Source organism: Lutjanus erythropterus, chromosome 15 (genome assembly GCF_056507025.1).
Source record: "Lutjanus erythropterus isolate fLutEry1 chromosome 15, fLutEry1.hap2, whole genome shotgun sequence".
Lineage (NCBI taxonomy): Eukaryota > Metazoa > Chordata > Actinopteri > Lutjaniformes > Lutjanidae > Lutjanus > Lutjanus erythropterus.
The window spans coordinates 19219990-19240179 of record NC_139331.1 but is presented as its reverse complement, the minus strand read 5'-3'; the positions used below and the strand labels follow the sequence as shown (position 1 = coordinate 19240179).

The following is a 20190-nucleotide window of genomic DNA, read 5'->3' as shown; positions in this document are numbered from 1 at the left end:
TCCCTGATGTCTGACAGCGTGTCTCTTGTGTAAATATGTCTGCCTGCCTCTGCGTGTCAGTATTGTTCTGCCATGTTTGTATTTGAACTTTTCAGATCCCCGGCCCTCTGTTGTTACTGCTGACTCACACCCTGCTCTGCCTCTCCCTCTCTGTCTCTCTGTCCCTTATTCTCACACTCTGTCTCTCTCTTCCCCTCTCGGATCTCCCTCTATCTCCCCTCCGCTCTTTGTTTCTCTGCCATTGTCCTTTCCCCCTCCTGGTCCAGGTTTTGTCGAGTCGGCTTTCCTCTATCCACTCGACCTTGCTGGACTGGAGCACATGCAGAGTGCTTTCAGTCTCTACCGCAGATACGGAATGACCTCCCAATGTGAATATTATAGCACTGTGTCAGTTAGCCAGCCAGTGTTAGACCGCTGGCTCTAGCACTGTAACTGTACAGCACCGTTGTTAGCTCACTGGCATTAGTGTAAATGTAGGCCACTGTGAATGGCATGAATAGTGTTTGTTGTTTTACCTGCATGTTGCAATCCAGTTTGTACAACTCCAATTCCAAAAGAGCTGAGACGCTGTGAAAAACGTCAGTAAAAGCAGAATGCAGTGATTTCCAAATCCTTTTCGACCTACTGTTTATTCAGTTGTGTACAGTACAACGACAAGGTACTTAGTGTTCAAACTGATGAACTTGATTATGTTTTTTTTAATATTGTCGTGCTGAATTTGATGCCTTCAGTATATTTGAAAAGAGTTGAGACAGGGGCAACTAAAGACTGGAATAGGTATGGAAAACCACAGGTTAACAGGTTAATTGGTAGGAGGTGATAGCATGATGATTGGGTATGAAAGGGGGAATCCTCAAAAAGTTCAGTCAGGTATAATCAAGGATGTGGTGAGGTTCACCACTTTGTGAAAACCTGCAAATGGTCCAACAGTTGAACAACAGTATTTCTCAACACAAAACTGCAAGGAATCTAAGGATTTCACCAGAGATTCAGAGACTCCAGATGAATCTCGTAATGTAAAGGGCAAACCCAAAAACCAACATGGATTGCCACTGACCTTTGACCCCTCAGGTGGCACTGCATTAAAAACGCATGGAATTACATGCAAGATACTGCATGGGCTCGGGAACACTTTTGAGAACTGTTGAGAACTTAGTAAATATAGTTTGTTGCTGTATCTGCTTATGCAAGATAAGACTCTACCATGCAACGTGAAAGTCATATTATCAACAGCATCAAGAAAAACTGCAGACTTTAGTTTTGGAGCAGCATACCCATTCAGACAATGTCTTTTTTTTAGGGACATCCCTGCTTATTTCAGCAAGCCAGCGTCAACACACATTTTGCATGTGCAGAGTGGCTTTATAACAAAAGAGTGCAGGTACTAGACTGGCATGACTGGAGTCCAGACCTGTGTCCCATTGAACGTATATGGTGCATTATATGGAGCAAAATACAACAACGACCCCGGGAACCCCCACACTGCTGAGCAGAAAGAATTTCACTTTCAGAATTATAACATTTAGTGTCCTCAGTTCCCAAATGCTTACTGAGCCTTGTTAAAAGAAAAAGTTAATCAGTTTTAACTTAAAATAATTTGTCTTCATACTGTTCTTAATTAAAAATAGGTTGAAAAGGATTTGCAAATTATTGCGTTCCATTTTTATTTGTTTTACACAGCATCACAGCTTTTTTGGAATCAGGGTTGTAACTTGAACTTATGTCCCCAAACACAGGATCATTCATTCAAACCATTAGCTTCATTTTTAGATCATTTGAGACCCATTTAGCACTAATTCATTTTCTAATATTTTTCCCCCTTTAGCAATATGTTGGTAGTTTTTCCACATCTAACTATTTAACCAAAATAGACTAGAGTAACCTTTCAAAGAGAGGTTGCTGGCTCCAGCTCCCTCTTTCTGCCCCTGGTCTCTCTGTCTTTTCAATGTGTCATTCATTTGCTTTTATCATGTTTCATCTTTGTTTCCAGATGCTGACAGGCGGTCAGTGTCCACCATGAATTTATCCAAACACACAGATCCTGTTATTACCAAGCGCCTCTCCTCTTCCTCAGCCACACTCCTACACTCACCAGACCGAGGTAATGAAATGAACATTACACACAAACACCGGTATTGTTCATCACAATATTCACTTGTGATGGTCTGTGTTTGGTTGCATCTTATCTCATTTCTGTTTGTTGTAAACTAGACTTTTGAGAAAAGAATAGTTCAACATTTTGAGTAATACACTGCTTCCTTTTTTGTTGCTGAGAATTAGATGAGAAGATGAGCACCACTCCCATATCTGCACTGCAAATATGAAACTACACCCAGCAGGCAGTTAGCTTAACATAAATTAGTATACAGGAGAAAATAGCTAGACTGACTCTGTGGTGTATCAAAGGCTCACTGATTAACACTTTAAATCTTGTATGTTTAATCTGCAAAAAAATGAAGTGTATCAATGACAAGTTGTAGTTTTGACAATTTACACACAGAACAGGTTTACTAAATGTGGTATGTATCATTTCAATTAAATGCACTTCCATTGGTGCTGCCATTAATCTGTGAGGTCAGACAACTGCTTCTTCATGAAGGTGGGATAGATGGATTTGCACCTAATTCACAAGTAGGAACTCCGAATGTCAGTGACGTTCCATCTTACGTTTCTTTGAAGTGTTCAAGTTCTAAATTGTCTGGAACGCAGCAATAACCACCCTAAAACCACTGCTTGTCATTTTCACACTGAGATTCATGCAGATTGACTGAGTAATAATGTCATAATTAAGGAGTTTTACAACTGAGGTAAGGTTATTTTGTTATCTTTGGACAAAAACAGGCTAGCTGTTTCCACCCCTGTTTTCAGTCTTAATGCTAAGCTAAGCGAACAGACTTCCTGCGTATTCAAATTCAGCAGATGGATATGAAAGTGGCATCTTTTCATCTAAATCAAAGTATAATTCTCTGAACTATTTTATTTTATTTTAATTTCATAACAACAGTTAACAATTAGATCATGTATTCTTTGATGTTCATATGTTGCTGACAGGCTTACAGATGAGAACAACCTCCACCCCTGTCATTAGCAAAGCTCAGTCCAAACCCCGCCTACACCAGGGAAAGACCATCCAGCACAAAAACACAGGTGTTTTCTAGGATTTTTTTTTTTGCAGTTTGGTCCCTCATAATACAGGTTAACCACTATATTGCAAAGCATGAAGATCATGGGCTGGAAACTGTTGAGGAATTCCAAACAGAAAGAAATTGTGATTATCCTGCATACAGTTTTACTTCAGTTGAAAAGGCATTGATAGTCATTTAATAGCCACATGTTTAACTGAACACACTTCTTCTACATGTGTTTTCCTCTGTAAATGTGTCAGTGTAGAGCTGAATCTGGATGACATTTATTTGATAACCGAGTAAAGAATTCATAAATCATACATACAGAATGATCTGATCAGCAATATTTTCAGTACGGTAATCAAATTCAGTGTTCACACTCAGCTCATAGCATGTACTGCACGGTACATGTGCATGCGTTTGCACTTCTGTGTTTCATCAGAGGGATCAAGATTTTTTTTTCCCCCCTCTAGCGTGACCCCTTTCTCTAATCCTCTGTAGGATAATCTTTTTGTTTTTGTGGGAACACTGTATGCTGTTTTTTATCCCAGCTGAAAAATCAACACCCACATTTCAACAATCAGACATAATTATAGACATAAAGTGTAATCATGTGCCAAGTTTTATGCTGCCAAGACCAACTCAAATGTACACTGTGAGAAACATCACACGTTTACTAAGTGTAACCCGAACTCTGGAACCATTCATTGCTTGAATAGAAAGTAGTGTAGATTAGAGACTCAGACTCCTTTGCACAGTTTCCAGCCCTGTTGTGTCTTTGCCCCTCAATGTGGCACCTGCAACCTGGTTGAACCACTGCTTCATTATCAGAGCGAGCAATGCTGCATGTTTTGCCTGATAAATTGTTCTTTGTCTCTTTAAGTGGCAAATCAGGTTATCATGAAGATTAATTGTTGCATCGTCCATTTTTTTGTTAATTCTGGGGTTGTGTGAGGTACTCATCAATAGTCAGTGTATTACCTACAGCAGGAGATGGCAGTTGACATGCCCCACTTTGGAGAAGCAGAGAGGGGCGCCAGCATGGAAGCTAAGCAGTGCACTGCTGTGGACAGGATCAGCAAGTTTTTTAGTCACTTAAATGCACTATATTTAGAATATTTTCACTGCTTTACCTCACCATCAGACAGCCTTTTGCAGTGCTAAATATTGCTTTCTCCAAACCAACCAAACTCCATTGGTAAAATCAGTCATTTTACCTCACTGAACATGAGAGTTGCTGGTCTACTGCTGCCTTGATCTGTTACTTTGTTTGTGTTATTGTGTGACTTTGGTGTTTTAAAAGGATATATCAGTTTCACAAGGGTCACACAATAAGACAAACAAATTAACAAATAGAGTCAACAGTACACCAGCAACTCCTGTGTCAGTGAGGTAAAATGATTGATTTTGCCTATGGAGTTTGGTTGGTTTGGTGAGAGATGATATTTGGTTTACTTAACGGCGGTTTCCCATCAGAAAATGTTGTCTGATGGCGAGATAAAGTGGTGAATATTATAAATACAGCATACACTTAAACTGATAGTGATTTTTTTTAAGTGGCTTATATACATTTTGTTGCTTACCCTGTCCACAGCAGTTCATTGCTTAGGCCCAATGCTGGTGCCCCCCTCTGCTTCTCCAAACTGGGTGCGTGTTGACCACCATGTACTGTAGGTAATTCACATACTGTCGATAAGTACATGTACAGCTCCACTTCAAACAAACCAAACAATACCTTTAGTAAGCTACGCCAGCATTCCTAACCATGTACTAAGGGTAACCTGCATGGCCAAATACTTCAACTTACTTGCATAAAGGTTTTCCGTGCTTCTTGAATTATTTGTCTGATTAATTCACAAATGTCTTGAAGCCAGCTTAAGACCATTTTCTTTAAATGCAGACACAGTAAGACCTTTGTTCTGCACTGTTTAATTGAATGTTCTCCTCCCTGTGTTTGCTCTTTGTTTGCGCTCCCCTCCAGGCTGTTTGCTTCCTTTTCTAATTAACAAACTGGTGCATGCAGGTGTAGGTGTATGCATGGTTACTTTTTCATTTAGCTCTTGCCTGCTTTGCACAGCAGTGTGCGAGAAGGAATGGGTAACGAATACAGTAATTCTGCATCATTTCTAATCTGCTTTGACTGATTGCTTAGGCTAATCAGTGGGCGGTTAATAGTTTTAGCCATTATCAAACCTCAAATGTTACGTGTGTGTGTGTGTTCAGGCCTGCGCCGTCTTCCATTGACGCCATGGGAGAGCAACGTGGTGAACCGCCTGCAGCAGCCAACACACTCCTACTTGGCTCGTAGCCGCAGTGCCATGAGTCTGTCTGGAGAGCAAACAGGTAACATACGCACATTCCACTTCAGAGACCCCCTCCTGGCTCCAGTGATCAGCAGCGAATAAATCAGAGGATGTTTCCCATGAATCTCAGCTTGTAGTGCTAGAAGTTTTTCTATTTATATTTTGGTCTCTTGACCAGTACAGTTTCGTATGTTAATCAGATTTGGCCAGACTTAAAGCATTACACCGTCTGAAACTTCCTTCACCAGCCTGTATCAGGCACTCAGAGGTCACACACACACACACACACACACACACACACACACACACACACACACACACACACACACACACACACGTATATGAAACGTTGTCCCTGTTCTTTGTTACCAGGGCAACAATGACTCTAGATAGTTTGTCTGTGTGTGTGTGTGTGTTAAACCAGCTCTGGTGAATTTCTGTCTGTTTGTTTTTCCTTGTGTTTTTTTAGCGTGTGTGTGTTTTGAATAATCACACTGTCTGTTGCTCTCACATTCACAAGAACTTGCTCACACTGACTCTCATGCGACACACTGTATCTGTCTTTGATTTCTCTACTCTGCACACTTTTGTACATTCAACATTGTCTGCAGTGTGTGAAGGTGCACTTCTTGCATGTTTGCTGCATGCTCACTTTGTCTATGTGGTGTCGGTGTCTAATGCATCCATAATTAGTCATTTTCACTGACTGAATGACAAAATCTTTTGAAGTAGAGAAGCTTCCACCACTTGGACTTTTTAGAGCTGGGATTGGTTTGCCAAATCACTCCTATCTGGATGTCTTAAAGGGGTAGTCTGCTTATTTGAAGTGGGGTTGTTCAGTATGAGGTTTTTATTGATAGTTAGTGTATTACCTACAGTAGATGGGGACTGGCATGCTCCCAGTTTGTGGAAGCAGAAGGGAGCACCAAAAGAAGCTAATGAGCAGTAAAAGGTATTTTAACCACTTAAAAAATGGTCCACCTAAAAAAAAATCTGTATCAATTAAAGCCTTTTTCAATGGAAAACTGCAGTTATGTAAACCAAATATTGCTCTCTTCAAAGCAACCAGACAGGAAAAACAGTAATTTTACCAATTTTTTACAACATGGGAGTTGGTTGTTTTTTCACCTGCATCTTTTTTAAGTGGCTAAAAGACATTTTTTTTGCTGACCCTGTCCACAGCAGTGCATTGCTGATGCCCCTCACTGCTTCTCCTAACTGGAGGCATGCCAAACAGCATCTACTGTAGCTAATACAATAACTACCTACAATAAGTACCTCATACAAACCAGCATTAAATAATCCAGACTATCCCTTAAAATTTTAATATAGTTTTCTCATTCTCTAACCTGACCAATCAACTCTACTAAATCCCCCTCTTAAAAGCATCAGTTTCCTTGTACAGTTTCCAAGTGATGGTTGTAGTATATTAGCAGTTGTCAGTAGCACTAATGCTTTCTTTCTCTTCTTCTCTCTTTCCACCAAATATCTTCTTTTCTTCCTCCCAATCCTTCGCTGGTCCTCCCAAACTTGGCTTTCATTTATTAATTCACCTTAAATCCTTGTCATTCCTCTCCTTCCCGATCTCTCATTTTCCGCGCTCCTGTTTATCAAACCCTCACTGTCATTCCATAAATCCTCACACTGCTCTGATCCATACCTTCCTCAAAATACTCCAAACTCCCGCCTTGTACATCACCGTAGCCATGCCTGTGTGTCCTCGCTCAGTGTCCTGCCAGCCCATGGGCTCCATGTCCTTTAAGGCCCTGCAGGCCCAGCCACTTCCTCACTGCCGTAGCCATGACAGGAGCCTCAGCAGGGAGACAGCCTCGTCTTCCTCCAAGACTGTCCGCAGGAGGACCAGCGGCACCACACAGGTGGGTGATGTCATCACTGTCAAACTTTTTATGTGTACCACCTCAGAAAATATTGAGTACCACCTTACTTTTTTGCGCTGTTTGTTGCTAGTAGGTTTAGTTGATGCGTCACTGAAATTTTTTAAGCATCTACTAGCACTAGTACTCGGTTCACTGCCGTCCATTTTCATTTTGCTGCTTGAAATATTGTCCTCTTTTACATTTTATTTAATTAATTTATTTCATTGCATACCACCAGTGGTACCTGTACCACAGTTAGAATATTAATATTTCTGATCTTGATGTGCATGCACTGCATTGGTGCATTTTTTTTTGGCTGCTCCTCATTTTACAGTACACTAATATGATGTAACAAGCTGCACTTAGAATTAGAAATTAGATAAAAAATTAGATAAAAACTAGAAAATACGTTCTTTATTAGACAGTGTTAGACCCTCTATCTATCCTCGACTGCTCAGCTGGTCCCTGAGTAGCCGAGACTGATACCTACTGCTTTTATTAAATCACACTATGTGCTTATAGTATTACAGTACTGTAAATCTGTGCAGTCACCCATACTCAAAATATTCCCCTGCCTCTATAATTTTGGCCTTTATTTGGTAGAACTGGTTCACATAATGATTTTTGAATGGGGAAGTAGCAGTTACATGATTTTACTTTAGTTTACAGTACAGTTCTGTTGTAATGTGTTCCAGATTACCCTCTAATAAAGTTTAGTAAGGGTCTAATAAAAGGTCTAATAAAGAACATATTATTTCTATTTTTTGTCTAATTTGATACTCGGCTTTTATGTCTATTAGTGTACTGTAAAATAGTGTGACCCATTTTTGGTGTCTTACTTCGCTCACACTCATAAGTGATTCACTGCTTTTTGCTCCTTTTTTTGTCGTTCATATTTTGTATGTTGATGATAACCCAGATCAGTCAGACACAATATATCAGAGTATATGTGTAGCTCTGTTCCTCACACACAGACACACACACACACACACACACACACACACACACACACACACCACTGTACTGTCCTGTACTGTACTGTACTGTACTTCACTGTCCATCTGTCCATCAGCTGCTGTGTCACAGCTTATACCATTAACGTCTTATTGCAGAAGGAGGGCATCACTTTATATTCCACACTGTGACCCAGAGACACATGCATAGACCTCACATGTCCCCAGACACCATCATCATCTTGACGCAGTCCTGCATACACTTTTGCCTTCTGTAAAACAGGAGATGATAAATGCCTTGTGGGTTTGTCTGAGTGAGAAAAAGTTGATTGAATTGCCAACATTTACAGTAGGTTTTATTATGTTGGTGTCATGGTGTGGTGTCAGAGGTTATGCACGGCCAAAGGAAGGCTGTCTGAGTCTAATCCTGTTACTGATCATCTTGTCAGTAGGGCATCCAAGTCTGGGCACCTTCTGTACCATCTGATTACTTTGTGTGTTGCTAAGGACACTGTTATAAAGAGCTGTTATGTCATTGTATTAGAGACATTTGGCTGCAGGCTTATCTGGGTCCTGATGAAGTCAAAAAAAAATCCTGGCCATTTTGAATCACAATTTTTCATATTTTTGTTGACCTCAATCTCTTGCACCAATAGCAGAGGGACAGTGTGAGGAAGTCCTGGAGTAACCTGTCACTCCCATTGGCTCCTATACTGACTTTGCCCCCCAAGAAGCGCTCCTCTTCTCCAGGCAAGAAGAACAGCAAAGTGACAGCACCCTCTCCTGGCAGGTAGGAGAAACACACCCGAGACAGCCGATAAAGTGAGGTTGTAACAGATTTGTGGCAGACTGGAGTATCACAGCCTTGTAAAGTTTTTACTATGATCAAAAGTCGCATTAGACTTTCTAATTGTCTGTGATTTTGATAGACATGGTTGTAAAAAGTCTGTCATAATCAGTTATTACCTGTCATTTTTAATTTGTATTTTTTAATGATAATGAGACATAGCCTATGTAATGGCATTTAATTTTCAAGAATAGCTCGATCAAAATAGCACTTACTATACAGAACAATCTCACAGATTATGCATTTATTAGGACATGGAGAGACAAGATGAACAGATACCCTGACTATGTGGTCACTTTTCATGTCTACAGTGGAGGCCTTCTGACAATACAAAGTGCTGCTGCTGGCTGAATATTGTTTTAGCCACTTGCTTGTCCTTAATCCTCCACCATATCAACCCATTTCTTCACCTCCTTTATCAACCACATTCTAATTACTGGGCTCAGTGTTGCCAACTTGGTGACTTTCTATAGCTTAGATGTTTTAGATCCTAATAGGGACTTTATTCATGAAAAACAACAAGTGACAGAATTTAGCAACTTATTTCAACCATCAGGGAAAAGGGAAGAAATAAATTCAAATATATTGTAATTGATTCCCATGCATGCTGCTCAGAGTAATGCAGTCCACAGCTGTGTGCTGTGTGCAGGCAGTCAGGTGTGGTGTGTGGGGAAGGCAGGTTTGAGTGTCTCTCACTCATTAAGATGTTCCTGTAGCCTGTAAATGTATTTGATCTTCCCCTCCCTTTTATTTATTTTTATTTATCTATCCACATCTTTTCTGTAATCTCTGCCTTGCTGCAGCTGACACATCCACTTGTTGTGATTGGGTCAGTCTTTTAATCTGTCAAAACGTCAGATGGCCTCTCATTAATAACATTCAGTCAATTGTGACAAAAATATTTGGTTAATGTGACCTCTGACCATAAGGCTTATGTGTTTTCATGCCATGCTCCATTTAAAACTTTTGAATGAAGACGAGATGGTTCATAAGTATTATTACACTAAGTTCCATGAAAACTGTTCATATTGCTTTATCCTAGTAACTAGTAGAGCCATATTTGTTCTTTGGGCCTTCTTTGACCAGTACTTTGAAGCCAAATGCTGCTTTTCTTTCTGCACACAGGCCTCCACAAAAGACTGTAGGGCGGCCCCCAACCCCCAAACTGCTTAAGTCTCCAGGGCCAGAGGACCCTGGAAACCTTCGACCCTTCAGGGTCACACCAGAGAGCCCCCAGCCCACCAGAGCCCAAGGAGAGGAGGAGGAGGAGGAAGAAGAGGAGGAGGAGGAGGAAGAGCAGATCCTCAGTCCTCCTCAGCCTCGACCTCAGCCACTGGGTCAGAACAAGACCAGTAGTGAGCAGACACCAGCAGCATCCAGCGGTCAGTTACCACTTTCCAACACCTGAAGTGCTGTTATCATGCTTCATTCGTAATTAGATTATACTTTGATAGTCAATGAGTCTTCCATTTCATCACTGATTTTTTAAAAAATATATAATTTCTTCTATTTTTTACTGGCTGACATGTTGAATTTCATATTTAGCTGGAAATGGTAAACAGCTTTTTCTAATATTGACTAGATTATCTGCTCATAACTTTACTTGTGATGCCTACTAGAGAGCTTAAGCAGTCCTCCAGCCCACAAGCCCTCAGCAGGCACCACAGATCCAGAGGAGGCGAGCCGTATCCTGGCTGAGAATCGTCGGCTGGCCCGCGAGCAGAGGGAGAGGGAGGAAGAGGAGCGCAGGCAGCAGGAAGAGCAGGCGAGGTACACTGACCGTGCTGCGTGTAAATATGTGTGTGAGGAGGCGGATAATACTGAAGGTGCGTGTGTCTGCATCCTTGCTGTGCAGGTTGGCGAGGGAGGAGATGGCTCGCCGTAAGGCCGAAGAGCGAGCGAAGAGAGAGGAGGAGGCTCAGCGCCAGGCAGAGGAGAGAAGAAGGAAGGAGGAGGAGGAGAGAAAAGAGGAGGAAGAGAGACTTAAGAAAGAAAGAGAGGAGGCTGAGAGACTCCAGAAACAGGTCAGAGAAAGTGGACAAGTGAATTCAACAGACCCAAGATGTTTGGTGATCTCACAATGAAATAAAACTGTGTGTGTGTGTGTGTGTGTGTGTGTGTGTGTGTGTGTGTGTGTGTGTGTGTGTGTGTGTGTGTGTTTAGAAAGAGGAGGAGGAGTCTCGACAGAGAGAGGAGGCAGAGCGACTGAGGCAGGAGAGAGAGAAACATTTCCAGAAGGAGGAGGCTGAACGCCTGGAGAGAAAAAAGGTGACACATATTGACACACACATGTAATATTTAATAATATACTTAGTGCTTGATGTTCATGTAAACACTGTTTTTTTTTTACCAGCGTCTGGAGGAGATCATGAAGAGAACAAGACGTTCAGACACAGCAGAGAAGGTGACTGCTTAAAGATATATCATGTATCTTAAAATGCTACACCTATTGTATATATTGTTGAGTTGTGTACTTACATTATCCCAAATGTTTACAACAATGTTCAAATCCAGCGAAATCCTTAATTTATTCAAAGTAACAGTGCTATTCCTATGAGCCACTAGTTTCTGTTACTAAACATGGGATACGTCAAGTAGTAAGGAACAACAAACGTAATTAAATGTGATTAAAATGTGTAATGTGATTCATTAACAATGAAAACAACTCCATGATCGTAATTAAAACTGAAGCCATCAGACTATATCTTGTTATTTTTTTCATTGTGAAAGAGTTCCTCAGTTGTAGACGCTACATATTGTGCATTTAAAGAAATGTTGCATCTGACTAACCATGAACAATCTGTGTTGCTGAGAGATCACTCTCTTTTGTTCTTTCTCGCCTCTAGAAAGTTGTTCCTAACAGGAATGGAGACAATGCAGGTAACTTAATTTACCTTTATTACAGCCTTACTCATATATATTCTTTAATAATTTTGGAAAGCTATTTTTTTGCAGAAATATAACTTTTGCTATCCTGTTGTACCACACAGTGATAGTCTGGATTATTTGAAATCCACTGTTACACAAGTAAATATCACTCTCTTCAAAACGACCAAACAAAATCAGTATTTTACCTTGCAGAATTCAGGAGTTGCTGGTCTACTGCTGCCTTTATCTGCATGTACCTTTTTGTTATTGTGTGACTTTGGTGTTTTAAAGGTTAGTTCAGATTCACAGAAGTCACAGTAACACAAACAAACCAAAGGCTGGAAGCAACAATAGACCAGCAACTCCTGTGTTCTGCGAGGTGAAATTACTTTTTCCTTAAGGAGTTTGGTTGCTTTTTGACAGTGATATTTGACTTATATAATGTCAGTTTCCCTGTCAGAAAAGGTTGTCTGGTGACAAATTAAAGATGTGAAAATATTCTAAACACAGTATAAACTGGACCTCGTTTGTTGCTGACCCTGTCCACAGCTGTACATTGCTCAGCTTCCCAGCTCTTAGTCCACTCTGCTTTTCCAAACTCAGGGTGTGTCGACCTCCATCTATTGTAGTTAATACACTGACTATGTATAACTACCTTATACAGCCCCGCTTCAGTTAAACTCAACCATCCCTTTAAATGTGTCGACTGTAGTCGTACCTCTGATGCTGTTTTTGACTTCTGTGGTGGTTTTCTCTTCATTATCAGCTTCTCCAAGTCCATCTACAGTGACTGTGTCACCGACTCACAATAGCAACTGTCGGCAACCTGAGCCAAACCCAAACCCCAACACCACTGCACTGAGCCATCCTGACCAGAGGTAACATGTAAATTGTCACATTGATGTTTATGTTGATCCATAACTGTTGTGAAGTTAACGTTTAAAAATTCTCCTTTCCCTCCTCTGTTTTCCAGGGAGAACGGGGAGTTTGAAGAGGTGATTGTACTGCCTTCACATTCCAGGTTGTCTCCTCCTGAGGGAGAGGAGCAGCAGCCGGAGGAGGAGAGAGTTCCTGTCGTAGCCTTCAGGGAGAACGGTCTCGTAAAGCCTCTAAGTGGAATAGAGGACATGTCAGCCCAGCAGGGACCAGGTCAATAAGTATCCTCTTTCTACTTTGCCCCTGCTTCTTTCATTTGTCACCATCATCATTTTATTCTCTTGATACGGTTACAGAGCATCCAGCTCTCTGTATTCAGCTGTTGGTGTGGTGGAGTCAATAGTGCCACAGCACCAGGGGAAATTACTGAGCTATGGGAAATGTAGGATCCAATGTTTATCATACAGGAGTTCTCATAGTATGCAGTTTTACTTTTATTAAATCCCTGTATCTCCCTCTGCTTCTCATTCATCCTGTCCTCTTCCTCTGGGCTTCACACACCCTCACTGTCAGTTGAAATGGGCTTAATTTACATTTATATGAAATCTGGCTGATAGTTTTATCCAGAGCAATTTCAAATATTAGTCAGTGTTTAATGATAATTAGGTTTAGGACCTGATTTAGGGGGAAAACATAACATGAGGTGAATATTGCTATTTTAACTTAAGATAGGAAGACTGAATTACACAAGTATCTAACTTCCCCACATCTTAAATAAACTCTTTCAACTTTAGGATGACTATTAAGTTCTCCTGACCTTCACTTTTGCATCAGGTAGAGTTAGCCAACTTGTTTAATCCGTGTGGCTGCTCTTTTATTGCTTTTACCAAATTGAGTTATCATTGTTTCTCAATTTACCAAAAAAACATCTTTGGGTTTGTTACCAACACCTCTAACTCAGCTGTCTTGAAGTTAAAGTAAATATGCAACATTTTCCTAATTTTTCTTTAAAAAGTGTTTCTTTGTTGCTTTTGTTTTTTAGATGTTGCTTGATGCCCGTCAGACCAAGATGATTCCACGCCCAGAGAGACAGGAAGTGAGACGGTCAGAGAGCGTTAAACACAGAGCTGTTGGACTGAATCAAAGGAAGGACTCACAGACCCTTCCAGAGGTTTACTTTCTCACCCTCCCACGACAGAAGAGCCCCGCAGCCATTTCCCAAAGATCCCCCTAAAGCGTCTCTAGAAAGATGTCCATCAACAAACTCTCTGGGGGACAGATCCACCTCTCTGTCTCTGACCACGACTACACTTGGTCATACTGTTCTGTGTGCAGCCCCTACCACCCTGAAGTGAATGTCCTGAACTCACAGGAGGGCAGTGAACACCTGTTCCGCCTTGTGACTCTCCTCTGGTGTGTGTATGTGTGTGTGTGTGTGTGTGTGTGTGTGTGTGTGTGTGTGTGTGAATGAAAAACTAATAATAATGTAAACTGATCAGCTGTAAAGTCTTCAGCCATGATACTTGAAGAGTTTTTTTTCTGTCGCTGTAGAACACACTGTAATCAGACTGACAAAATAACTGGAACTCGCACAGCAGGCTCCGAATTACAAGGTTTCATTAACGCATTTGAACTGGAACCTCGTAATTCTCATGTTTCAACACTTCTATTGAAATGTAGGAGCGATATCAGTGCATGAAGTTGTATTAATGCTACAGGAAAGTGTCATGTAATATATTTTTGCTGTGTCTACAGTGTTTAAGACTAGAGGTTATTATTGGGGCGAGGCAGCAGGGGTGATGGAGCATCATGGAGTTTAAGTTAAATAATGAGAAAATGAAACTACTGTTCTCTCAGATGATTGAGAATTAGGGTGTAAACTACTGATTTTTTTGTTTAGTTTTATTTAATTGCTGTACATATAAATTGTAATTTGTTTCGTCTTCATCCTGTCTTTGCTTTCTGTTCAAATTAAGAAAAAAAATCTGCTTTGATGTGAAGTCCTGCCCTTTCCTTTCATTTGTTTACCCCGTCTGCATCCTGCGTCCTGTTATGCTGTCCAACTCAGTGAGCAGTGTTGGAGCTTAGCCACCTGGTGTTGGAGGGTAACCTTGTTTTGGCCAAAAGTGTAAAATGAAGTCAAATGATTTCCTGATTATTATGTTAATTCTGCAATAATCAGATTTTTTCTTTTGATGAAGGATTTGAGAAGAAATGCTGCTAATTTTGACGTTCCTTTGCCTTACAGCAGAGTAGGAAGAATGAGGTGACTTATCTGATGAAGATATGCATTCCCTATGTGAGCTTCTGGCCAGATCTCCAGTGGCTTCCTTTTCTTGATTTATGTTAAAAGTATCAAAGTTTATGATGAAGTGTTCTGTCTGTTTGTCCACTATGTCATCAATTAAGAGCTATAATGTCAGTTGGTCCCTTATGCAGCTTTTCATGACAGAAAGAAGAGTGGGACTCGAGTAAAACACTGGAACCCAAACATGACACTTCTGTCATGTTCCCATACATTTTTTTTTACACCCAACTCCCAACAGTGCTGCTCTCTAAGCTTTTGGTTCTGAAACCTTTGCACTTAGTTTCCTCTTTGTACAAATCTTGCCGTATTACCAAAATGGAAGGAACTTTAAGAAAGATTACCCATGTCTCGGCTATGTCATGCTGGTCTCTGCCAGTAATGAATAGCGTGCTGTTATCAACATGGTGACTTGACTTGCAGTTGCTTTAACAGAAGCAAAATCACTTGTAAATGACGTTATATATAGATATCTTATAAATTATGTTTAAAAGTCGATATATTTTACTAAGACTGACCACAAGGCTTTGAAAACTAAAAAGCCCTTACTCCAGAAGAGGGGCTGTGGGATGAGATTTTTGAACCACTGTAAAGCTGAAATCACTGTACAACTGTTGCAGCCGCATTGTTTGGCAAGTAAATAAAACTTTTTGACTTGATTACCTATGCACTGGTGTGGTATTGCAATGATTCTGTCCTCATTTACATACAGAATAACAGTGGGGAAATTCTTACTTGTAACATACTGTAGATTTATTTTTAGCGTAAACCAATACAACTACTAACAAACACAGCAGGATACACAAAAATACTTTTTCCACTGTACAGAAAAGTAGCAAAGACTTTAAAAACTTTTTTACATGTAGAGAGAAAATGAACAGTTTGGAAAGACCAAAAGAAAATATTTACATCAAATGAGAATACTGGATAGAAAACAGAGACAAAAGATATTTTTCAAGTGTTTGTGCCTCCATTCAACTAAACGAGCCCAACAGAGGTAAAACGATTTGTTGATTGTAGTTTTTCCTAAGAATTGATGGCAAGTTGGTGAAGTTCAGACGATACTCACAAAGCCACGACGTTGTCCTGTGGTGCACCAACATTCTGTAACATCCACTTCAGTGACACATCAGGAGGGAAATTTCTTTTAGCACAATTTTGTGTCACTGGATCTCAGTGAAGCAAACTGTGCCAGTTTCACCAGTAGAATGTTTTGGTGAGGAAGCTGGCGGCACTGTTGAGCCAGCTTCCACTAGAAGCTTCCTTCGCTGTGGTGCGGGAAATTGCCCTGTCGACCTCCTTCTCTGGACTCTCTTCCTCCTCTGGGAGGTAGTCTGGTATAGCAGAGTTTTGCTGCACCTCCACTCCAGATGGATTCAGAGGGATAAAAACCTGAAGAGGACGGTTTTAGAAGAGGGAAGTTAAAGATTATAGGGATAAAAATGAAATTTTTATCTCATAACCATAATTGTCTAGATGCATTAAGTCTGTTACATTTACTCAAGTAACTATTGAGAAACTAACAGTAGTTTTAATGCTGCCTACTTTTTGTCATATGAAAATCTTCTCCTTTAGATTATAAAATCTGAATAAGATATGCTGATAAATCCACTGCCTGTGTGGTTACTATGGAAACCTATTTCTGTCAGTTAAAGAAAAAATATCTCCAAGCTGCTACAATATAACCATACAGGCTAGGGATGTTAATGAGTAATCATTAATTGATCAATCACCATTAAGAATGTAACTGATTAAAAATATATTGATTGATAATTAATTGATAGTCTAGAAATGACTATAACTGTGCGTCATATGAAACCGTTTTGTCTGTTGGAGCCATTTATTGACTCAGAAAACTTAATATAAAACTTATGAGGAAAAATGAAAATGAGAAAAACCTTTGAAAAAAAATGCATTTTGTATCTTATTAATTATTAATAACCAGCTCAGGAAAATACAGAAAATTTGCAACCCTAATACAGACCACTGTTCAGTCATAACTCCATATTCTGTTTTTTTTTTCCTTTTCTTTTTTTTTAAGGAGGAGAAGTCTGGTAGACAGTTTACTGTCAAGTCTAACAAAGTCAAAATATAGACTCACCTCTTCTCCTGCCTCATTCTTCACTACCTGTTGGGCTGATAACACCTTAGTGGCAGCAATGGCTGATGCAAGACTCTGCAAATCAAGAAACATCAGAGAAAGCGGAGAAAAGAATTAATTAACATCAAGAGATCAGATGTTCTGGTTTCTTACTCCATATTCCTGCAGCACATGCATATCAGTGACTGTGCAACAATACAAACGTTGATAACTAACAGGAATATAAACTAATATTTTAAACAGGCTGGCTGCTACACAGGCAGACACTAATAGTAAATATTTGTTTTTGTGTGTTACCTCAGTAGGAAGATCTGAACGGATGCGGACGGTGCATCTCTTGGAGGCCATCTGGAAGGTGAAGCTGATCACTCCTTTGACCTTCAGAAGAGCCTCCTCACACAAGCCTCGCTGATCCTTCATTAGGGAGGGAGACGGAGTAGTTAACTTGCTTGAAATAATAACAATCACTGCTGTCTTGAAAAGGAGTGTGTGTCAGGGTGTGTGTGTCAGTCTACTCACAGTGCTGTCCAGTCCCTGAATGTGCAGAGTAACAGACTTGGCCTTCTTGTTGGAGGAGTTGATAAAGAACTGGGATTTCTTTCTGGTTTGCCTCTCAGGTGTGCGTGGCACAGGATTAGCAGGCGCACTCAGGATGTAATACACCTCCTGAGCCAAAGCTGTAATGTCAACAGACAGGCCCTCCCTACATGGAAAATATTCTGTTTAATGTAGCCTAGTTTAAGACATCTGAATAATCAACAAACACAGCATTTAATCTCATGTTTTAGGGTGACTGAGCACCTTCAACATGATATAAACCAATTACTATTATAATTTTACTTCCACTGATAATGTATTTGTGCTATAAAATTAAATAATGTGTACAAGGGAAAAAAGTAAAAGGAATTTATGCAGTAGACAGTTCCTGCAAGTATCATTGGAAGTTTTAAGTACAACCACATAAACATGCGAGGAGGAGACTATCAAACTACAATGAAGGCCGCTCAAAAAAACATGAGTGTACATCAACATGCAAGAGTCACCAAGACAGTATAAAGCCAACATCTCCTTACCTCCCAATTAGGTTCTCCAAGCTCACCATCATACCCAGTTCATTCTTCATGGTGGGAATGTTGGGGGACAACTCAGCCAAGTAGCGCAAGGTCTGAGGTCAAAGGAAGACAGGAAGTAGGATTAAAAGTCACACTGAATTTCAGTTTTTGCAAACGGGTAAATTCTGCTATGTTACAACTTGGCTGCTCTGCACTATTAACCAACATCATTATTTTCTACCGTGTGAGCAGCCAGTAGTAGTATATCTTCATTTATTTCAGTAAGATATGTAAATCAATTTACAGAGAGTAAAAACACTATTGATTTTGGTTATCCATAAAGGTTAGCATTTAGATGCCTGTACACTTTTTTCGCTCACATTTTTGTATTTTGAAAATAAGTTCATACAACGTGTAGTTCAGGCACACTTGAGGGTAAGGGCTGAGATATAGAGAACAAACATCACAGATATATTATGATTAATTTAATATTCTTGGCTAAAACAGATCTAACTGACATCAGTTTTTCTAGTAAACTAGATCAAAAAAAGAGTATTTTGCCTAAAAATATATATATAATTAAATGCTTTGACATAATCTGTCCAATCCGATATTATTAAAGCCTACATTTACTGGCTAGAATTTCATTATAAGAATAAAAAATAATAATATGAATTTCCCATTGTTGTTGATAATAATTTAGGAGTCCAATGTTAAATTATTGTGAATTCCTCCTGATTTTTGTCCAATAATTCAGCCCAAAAGTTACACCATAGTATACAGACTCTCAAAACCATAAGTTAACACAGAATTCAAAGTAATAAAAAAATATTCATGAATACTGTCGTGCACAATATGAGGATTTATCCTTAGTCAAAAAATAAAGGCAGTTATCTACCACTGATTATCTACCACAACACTGTGAAATTTCTCTAAACTGATCTTCATGTCTCCCTCAAAGGGTTGGGGTCTCACACTGAGAATGTTATTTAAATTACTTTTAATGACAGAATAATTGGCAGCCAGTGTGATAAACAATACATCGTCCAGCATCGTTGACCCACCTGAAGAGTTGCATACAGCACATCTGGATTCTGGTGGTCCAGGAAGAGAACAAGTCCGGGGAGACAGCCCTGGTCCTGGACTATCACCGCTCGGTTCTGCGGCTCAGAAGCCAGGTCCCGCAGCTGAGTCACCACCGACAGTGCATCCATCATCCTTGTTCACTTTACCACATAAGGAAATGAGAGTTGTAACACGTTATTTAAGTTTCGAGATCTGGCCTGATCCAACGATGTTAACGTTTAAGCTATGGTCGACAAAATGTGCGCTGCAAAAACGTTGAACTAATTTAATCCCAATGAAATGATAATAACATGTAATTGAGCGACTTTACGATCACTTGTGTGTGTTTTTAAGATATGAACCTCAAGTAATGAGGCTGGTTTATAAATTAAAGTTGTCCTGTCAAGTCGCAGCGCGAGCGTTGACGTTGTGGCTAGTTAGCTACAGAAGCTAGCTACTTTTGAAACGTGAATACGCTGGACGACTTAACAAAAAGTCATTTTCGATTGTTTTTGTGAGTCATGTGAGCATAAAATTGTGCGTTTGTTCATTAATAATAATATAAATGCGCTAAAAGTAAGAAAATTGTATGGTAAAATTAAGTTCTGCGATGTTTTCTTACCCAGGAAAAGAAGAAGCTCGTGTTTAGAAATACAAATTTTGTGCTGCTTGGTTTCCTAACATGCAATTGGTCGACCAGTTAGTACAAACGCAGCACCATCGCCCACTCCTATTGGCTAATCTTACTAGTTCTGCATCTTCAGCCAATCAGATGAGGTTTTGCTGCTGCGGCTTTATTTGACTTCAGATTTGCTGCT

At 40.0% G+C, this 20190-nt stretch overlaps 2 protein-coding genes across 2 annotated transcripts in view; one reads left to right on the top strand and one right to left on the bottom strand.

The window, feature by feature from the left end:
- map7b (microtubule-associated protein 7b) overlaps positions 1 to 14861 on the top strand; it is a 29107-nt gene extending 14246 nt beyond the window's left edge. The window contains exons 6-20 of the mRNA XM_084736898.1: positions 267 to 368; positions 1991 to 2101; positions 3052 to 3147; positions 5349 to 5468; positions 7133 to 7314; positions 8918 to 9048; positions 10231 to 10487; positions 10725 to 10875; positions 10961 to 11129; positions 11269 to 11373; positions 11459 to 11509; positions 11952 to 11985; positions 12740 to 12851; positions 12947 to 13122; positions 13892 to 14861. Of these exons, the coding sequence (XP_084593024.1) occupies positions 267 to 368; positions 1991 to 2101; positions 3052 to 3147; positions 5349 to 5468; positions 7133 to 7314; positions 8918 to 9048; positions 10231 to 10487; positions 10725 to 10875; positions 10961 to 11129; positions 11269 to 11373; positions 11459 to 11509; positions 11952 to 11985; positions 12740 to 12851; positions 12947 to 13122; positions 13892 to 13902 (1808 nt within the window). The 3' untranslated portion in view covers positions 13903 to 14861. The remainder of the gene's footprint in view (positions 1 to 266; positions 369 to 1990; positions 2102 to 3051; positions 3148 to 5348; positions 5469 to 7132; positions 7315 to 8917; positions 9049 to 10230; positions 10488 to 10724; positions 10876 to 10960; positions 11130 to 11268; positions 11374 to 11458; positions 11510 to 11951; positions 11986 to 12739; positions 12852 to 12946; positions 13123 to 13891) is intronic.
- Positions 14862 to 15882: 1021 nt separating this feature from the next.
- On the bottom strand, positions 15883 to 20117 carry armc1l (armadillo repeat containing 1, like). The gene is made up of 7 exons (XM_084737498.1): positions 19995 to 20117; positions 19372 to 19533; positions 18329 to 18420; positions 17775 to 17958; positions 17553 to 17669; positions 17256 to 17330; positions 15883 to 16546 (listed from the first exon to the last, which is right to left on the bottom strand). Exons 2-7 carry the CDS (start codon positions 19522 to 19524, stop codon positions 16352 to 16354), a joined length of 816 nt encoding a protein of 271 aa, XP_084593624.1. The 5' UTR covers positions 19525 to 19533; positions 19995 to 20117; the 3' UTR covers positions 15883 to 16351.
- Between the last annotated feature and the right edge of the window lie 73 nt (positions 20118 to 20190).

What these genes read in the sequence shown, in the direction of transcription:
- armc1l (XM_084737498.1), bottom strand. Translation starts at nt 19,524, where the DNA reads ATGATGGATGCACTGTCGGTGGTGACTCAGCTGCGGGACCTGGCTTCT. An exon ending in TTGGAGAACCTAATTGGGAG is followed by an intron (nt 17,959 to 18,328) that starts GTAAGGAGATGT and finishes TTTTCCATGTAG; the next exon opens with GGAGGGCCTGTCTGTTGACA. An exon ending in AGAATGAGGCAGGAGAAGAG is followed by an intron (nt 16,547 to 17,255) that starts GTGAGTCTATAT and finishes CGTCCTCTTCAG; the next exon opens with GTTTTTATCCCTCTGAATCC.